The sequence below is a fragment of the Pterocles gutturalis genome, unplaced genomic scaffold (genome assembly GCF_000699245.1).
Source record: "Pterocles gutturalis isolate BGI_N339 unplaced genomic scaffold, ASM69924v1 scaffold41569, whole genome shotgun sequence".
NCBI classification, from domain to species: domain Eukaryota; kingdom Metazoa; phylum Chordata; class Aves; order Pterocliformes; family Pteroclidae; genus Pterocles; species Pterocles gutturalis.
This window is the reverse complement of record NW_010132153.1, coordinates 741-7,015: the sequence shown is the minus strand read 5'-3', so window position 1 is coordinate 7,015 and position 6,275 is coordinate 741. Positions and strand designations below refer to the sequence as shown.

Genomic DNA, 6,275 nt, shown 5'->3' with positions numbered 1-6,275 from the left:
CGCTGCTTCGGCCCATCCTCAGGGGGAGGTGTGCTTGTACAGCCCTGCTCAGGCTTCTTATTTAATTTTCAGATTGTTATTTATCTCCCAGTACTGAACCCGCGCCTGTTCCCCCAGGCTGCGGCGTTCACCTGCCCGCAGGACCGGTGCCTGTGTGAATGACAGAGACATTCTCTTTGAGCTGAATATTATTCTTCTTATCATATATAGGTTTTTTTTTTTTTCTATCTTATGCAGTTTGACCCTGAATCTATTCCACAAGAACCCAGCAAAAGCTGAGCCCCCCCATCAGCTGAAGTTTCTGCACACTACCTTGTCTCGCAAAGGTCTGGAGGAGTTTTTTGATGATCCAAGAAACTGGGGAGAAAAAACTGTAAAGTCTGGTGAGTTCTGTTTAGCATTTCTGATAGTCATCTTTGAGCCCCTTGTGCTCAGCTGAAATCCGACCTATTCTTTGGCATTGTAGGAAGTATTCGTAGCTACGTAAAACTTATTTTTTATAGGTATACATATGTATATTTGGGCATCTTTATGCCTGTTCATTTTTTTTTTTCTGTTTGTGAAAGCAAATAGCTATTATACAGCAAAATATGTTGCTGTAAATCCTCTGCCTTGCTCTTAAGTGAGTCTGTCACAGAAGAGATGTTCTTTGATTAAATATATGGTACTACAGAAGAAAGATGTTTCAATGTAAAGATTCATCTCATAGCTTTCCCTCTTCCTAGCATCTTACAAACACAAATAAATAGTACATGTAATTGCCTTTTTAATGTATTTGTAAATTCAAAGCAAAGCTGAATATCCACAAGGATAGCTTTCCAAGAGGTAATTTTTTTTTTTTAAAGTGATCCTTGTTCTGTTGAGTCAGGTAAGCCTGATAATAGAGCACATTTTTTTTCAGAGTAAGAGAACTCTGTTCTATTAAATTGATTTTTTTTTACAGGGGATGCATGGAATATAAAGCAGCTAAGGGGCAAGAGTAGTGAAGACTTGCACAAACTTTGGTAAGTTTTAGTAAAGTATTTTCTCTTCTTTCAAAGCAGCTCTGCACGTTTTTTTAAAATGTGGCTAGTCAACCACATTTAGTCTGCCATACAGCTCTGTATGCTTAAGCCTGCATTGGGCTTGGAACAGCCCAAGTTCTGATACTGCTCAGAGTAGGAAAGCTGTACTGCAGATGGTTGTGTGATGGCTGTATCCAAGACAGCAGGTTCAGGGTTGGTACGAAGAGGCTGAGTTTGAGCCCCTTGGGGGTTGTTCAAACTGCAGGACAGACGTGGTTGTAAGTGACCTCTGGTGGGGCTAACCGCTAAAGGAGATCAGGTTGCTCAGGTCTGCATCCATTCAGATTTTGAGTGTCTAAGGCTGGAAGTTGTAGGCAACCTGTGCCATGGCTAAACTAGTACTTAATTGAATATCTTTTTCCTTGCTGTATCTTGTCCTTTTGCTGTGCACCTGTAAGAAGTGTTTGTCTCTGTCAGGTAGTGTAAGACTACAGTGTTAACCTCTCCCGTCCTTAGCTTTTTTTATTCCGGGTTAGGTAGATCTGTCTCCTTCAGCCTCTCCTTGTATGTCCTTGTACATCAGCCCTCCCCTGCTTGGTTTTCTCCAGTTGGTCAGTATCTTTGTGTTTCTGTATATGAAGCTAGCAGGTATAGGATATGGGATTATAGGTTGGACAACTGTGCTCTGTCCAGCAGGGTAATAATAATAAATAATAATTGCCACTGCAGCTTGAAATTATTTTTTAAATACTATGCTTTCTGATCTAGGTATGTCCTACTGAAGGAAAAAAACATGCTTCTAACTTTAGAGCAAGAATCAAAGCGACAACTCAGGCCTATGCCAAGTCCAGAACGATTAGAAAAGGTAAATTTTTCATACTAGCTAAGAATATAACTCTAAGTAAAATTGCTGAGTTTTCACTGAGTGAAAAGCGAAGTGTTTGTAAACTTGTTAGACCATTTTTTAAACTATTTCCCTGATTTTAGTATAAGCAAAAACACTGTGCTCAAGCAACATAGTGGGAAAGGTCTCTCCACTTGGTGTATAATGTTAACAAATATCTTGCCGTCTTCACGGAGAGAAACTTCCTGGTAAAACTTCAACATTGTCTATATTCTTACCCTTCATAATTATTTTTTTTTAGCTAATTAACTGTTGCCAACTTCTTGCCTCTGACATTGTCTTCTCTAAACTCATGCCCTTTGGTTCTTGTCCTCACTTTTGTCATCGCCTCCTTTTGCATTATTGTGATTCTGCCACTAATTCGTTAAATTCTGTCCTCAGTATCTCTCTACCATTGAAAATTTCATTTACTTTTAAATGGACTCCCATCTCTGTGCTTATGTCTCACACATGGAAGTCTCCCCCTTCACTGGCCAGTTAAGTAATCCAGCTGCTTGAGATATGAGAGATTCTCTGATGTCCCCCTATTTATCCAAATTAATTTGGGAAATGTCTGAGCTTTACATTGCTCATCTAAATTTCTTGTATGGTTAATCATTTAACTGTTATTTGCCATCACGTGCACCTGCAACTGCATTATGATCTCTTTTTGTGTCAGACATGGATTTATTTGGTCTCCTACTCTTGTCATTTAATCACTGTACTTATAAATTAGCGAAGATCCAATACAAAACTCTGCTCTGGATCTCCTAGTGTATCTTGTTCTAATTTATCACAGTACAGTTTCTCAGCTGTGTTCTGTGACTTCCAGTCTGAACAGTATTTTCTGCTTAGTTCCCTCTGCACATGCATGTTTAGCAACTATGAATCACAGCAGAACTTGTTCTGAGAGGGAACTTGTTAAGTAAGTGGCCCCAACACTTCAAGAGTCAAATGTTACTAATTGCCTGTTTGGTTTTGGCTGAAGCCCAAGAAAGGTAGAAGTCAAGCAGCAGTTAAACACTGTGATTTCACTGAAACAAAATACAGCAATCTCCTTATTAAAATTAGCTCTAGCTGCTGCCCAGAGCATTTAACGTGTTGCCATACATGATGTGTGTTATGAGACAGACCTGGCTAAAAACCCTGAACTCAAGTGTCATCGTTTGGTCAAGGGCATTATTGAGGCTGTGACCAGACTCCAAAGTGAAAACTAGAATGAAAAAACAGCCAATACAAACTGTCTGACAGAAATACATAAGCATATCTTCTATTTGCTTCTCCTGCTTCCTTCCCACTTCTGCCTACAAACTTTCTTTACTTCTAGAATCACATCTGGCTTTATGTATTAGCCAGCTAGTTCTTAGTGAATATTCACGGTCAGTTATTTCACTTCTCTTCTACTTGTAAGTTAGGTTTTGAAAGCACCCATTCTTTGCTGTTCTAGTACACAGCGCCAGTTCAGCTGTTTCACTCAGTCCACAACTGTGAGATTACTCGTGATGGAACTCAGAGTGTGTTTTACCTTTGCTTTTCCTTTAGATTTTGTCTTAGATCTTCATTTGAGATTTTTTTAAATTGTCAGCATTGTTTTTTTGGCCCATCCTAAAACTATTTCCTATTTCCAGGTACAAAAGTCTATGAAAAATATAGACTTGGTTGTCAGAGAAAGAGAAATTGCTTTGAGGCTTTTACAAACCGGCCAAGAAAAACCAGTACCTGGCGAGTGGAGACATGACTTCTTAGGACGCACCTATTGGTATGGAAGAGAATTTTTGTTTTATATGTGTGAATTTTTCTTGTGGTATCTCTCTTTACCAGAAAATCCTTATCTAATCAAGAAAGGAGCCATATACTGTATGGAAGGAAACATGTTTTCTGCTCAGCACGCAGGTGCTTCTTGAGTGGTTGTTTTTGGTTTTTTTTTAAAGTGGTTATAATTGTTGCTAAATAAGTCAGTGGCAAACTCAAACAGTAATTAAAGCAAAATTAGTTCCATGTAAGTAATGATTTCTGTACTAGGAGGATGTCTGTTACTCTATCTGTTCTGTAACACATGAATGAACTAGGGGAGCACTGCTCAAGTTGAACCATCTTCCCTAGTTATCATGCAAAATCCACATGTCGGGGGGCAACCACCCAAAGTATTGCATGAGACTACATCAACATCCGTTGGAATTCCCTATGAGTCTTGGCAGGTATTTAACTTAGTTAGAAGCTTCTACCTTTAGAACTATTTATTGTCCAGATACTTTCAATAATCTGTAATTTCAGGTGACGATGCTGAAGGCTCCGGCAGGACCTGCTGTTTCACTAACCAGTATTTTCCCCTCATTGTACTGGCATGCGATCACTAATTACAGTATTCAGCTCTGCAGCAGCTGACACTGTAGCTAACAGAAGGTCACTCATTATAAAAATAGTGAATTTTCAGTTGTCCATTTGTTTATCCATTAAATATAAATAAGCACAGTACTAAATGCACTAACCACTAGGTTTACGGCTCTGGGGTAAGGCTTCTGCACACCTCTTTCTGCTTGGAAACATTGTCCTCAAAGGAGGGTTTGCCCATGTATTTGCAAGTCCAGTCCCTGGTTAAAGCAGGGGGAAGGGGCAGACGACATGAAATGCTCTTTAAGCACATGCAGGAATTCTGCAATACACGTAACAGTGGGTCTGACACAATCTGCACGCACTGGAGTCTGTAGGTTAGTCTGCACAAGCCATCTGTGCAGCCCATATGCAAGAGAAACCCCGAAGAGAAATAGTGGAGTCTGTATTTAGAGGGAAAGGCTTATGTTCAGGCGGCTTTGCACTTGACATGACACTCAAACACTGCCATTTAGAAGAAAATTGTAGTAGAAACAGAACTCTGCACACACAGTTTGTTCACATCAGCTTTTGAAAGTTTTCTTATGAAGAAGTAACTAAAATGTAAATTCAAAGAATCATTATCTGTATTGGGCCCTCTCTTCAAACATCTACGGGTTTTAAAGCAAGACCACTTTCTACAGAAAGGTGCTGCACTACGTACAAGATGTAGAGTTACAAACCAAGCCAGTAACAGCGATGAAAGTAAATACCCACATAAAAATTTTGCAATCTACCAGTCAGACCATTTTATCACTGAACTGTAACCAAGTGTAACTGGTAGAATCTAAGAATGAAGACAAAAAGTATATGTTCTAGAATTACTTTTATCTATCTTTAACAGGTACACTTACAAGGAATGGCCAATACCATGGTACTTGAACAAAAAACACCTAAAGAGGAAATTCTATTACTTACCTCATGTGAATCACTTCATCAGGTAAAAAACTTTTTTTGACATTGAAAATTATTTTCTGATCTGTTCCTCAGTCCTCCTTATTCCACTTTGCAATGAAAAAGTAGTAGTAATCTTGTTCTGTGGTTTGGTTTTGGTTTTTAAAGATAGTAGACTGAAAAGAAGGCTGTTTAAAAACACAGCTTGGCTGCTTTTTGCTGTTCTCTTCTTAGTTATGCAGTGACTTAGTTTGAATTTGCTTTGTAAAAGTCATGTTACATGCAGAATACCCAAGATCCTCACAGAGGTTGAATTTCTGTAGAATTCAAAAGCAGCTTTTGCTTTGCAAGCATTTTTGCTATTGAAAGCAAATTAATACTGAAGTTGTTAATCCCTGGGAGCCTCCATTTGATTAGGGGGCTGAGCTCCTTAAGGATGTTACAAGCTATCTAGAAACTAACCACACTGACTTCTTTATTGCAGACTCAGACTTGAAAAATATTTACGTACAAGGGCAAGAAGGCAAAACCTAGAGAGGACAAGGCGGAAGGTCTTGGAAAGGAAGTTCCCACACCTTGCTACAAAATCTCAAAGCCAGTAATGTGCTGCAAGAGAACTGCAAGGATTTGGTCAAGTATCTTTGTGACCAGAACATGAAACAAGTTCTGAAACCAGTGAACAACTTGACTGAGCATTCCTGAGAGTCTCCATCATCTTTTTTTTTTTTTTTTTAATCCACATGTGACCTAAATTAAATTTGTGATCTGGAATTAAAAAGTAGCTTTGGTGAATAATTCTCATGCTAAGAGTTGTTTCTGGAAACATTAGAAAAGTGACATATTAATCATCTAATTTAAAAGTAAGACATATATCATTAACAGTGAAAAGCAGCAACTGAATGCCAGATGAAAGTATTAAGTGTACAGATAATATTTACCTGGTTTAACAAATATGCATTAACACCAGACAGAAACATGAGAGCCTCTGAAGCTCATGTACTGGCCTTTGTTCCCTGATCATCTGAGTTACTGGTATGTCACCTAAGTTACATGTACTTTCTACTATAAGCATGGAAAAAACACACTCTTCAGTCTGCTCTTAGGATCTTTTTCCCTGCTTTAAG

The 6,275-nt window shown here is 38.7% G+C and overlaps 1 protein-coding gene across 1 annotated transcript; it reads left to right on the top strand.

Moving 5' to 3' along the window:
• Positions 1–237: 237 nt before the first annotated feature.
• MRPL47 (mitochondrial ribosomal protein L47) lies at positions 238–5,946 on the top strand (the record flags this gene model as incomplete). The annotated part of the gene is made up of 6 exons (XM_010080807.1): positions 238–383; positions 944–1,004; positions 1,773–1,869; positions 3,516–3,646; positions 5,102–5,197; positions 5,636–5,946. Coding segments are annotated over 6 exons (649 nt in total), but the record flags the coding sequence as incomplete, so codon positions are not given.
• Between the last annotated feature and the right edge of the window lie 329 nt (positions 5,947–6,275).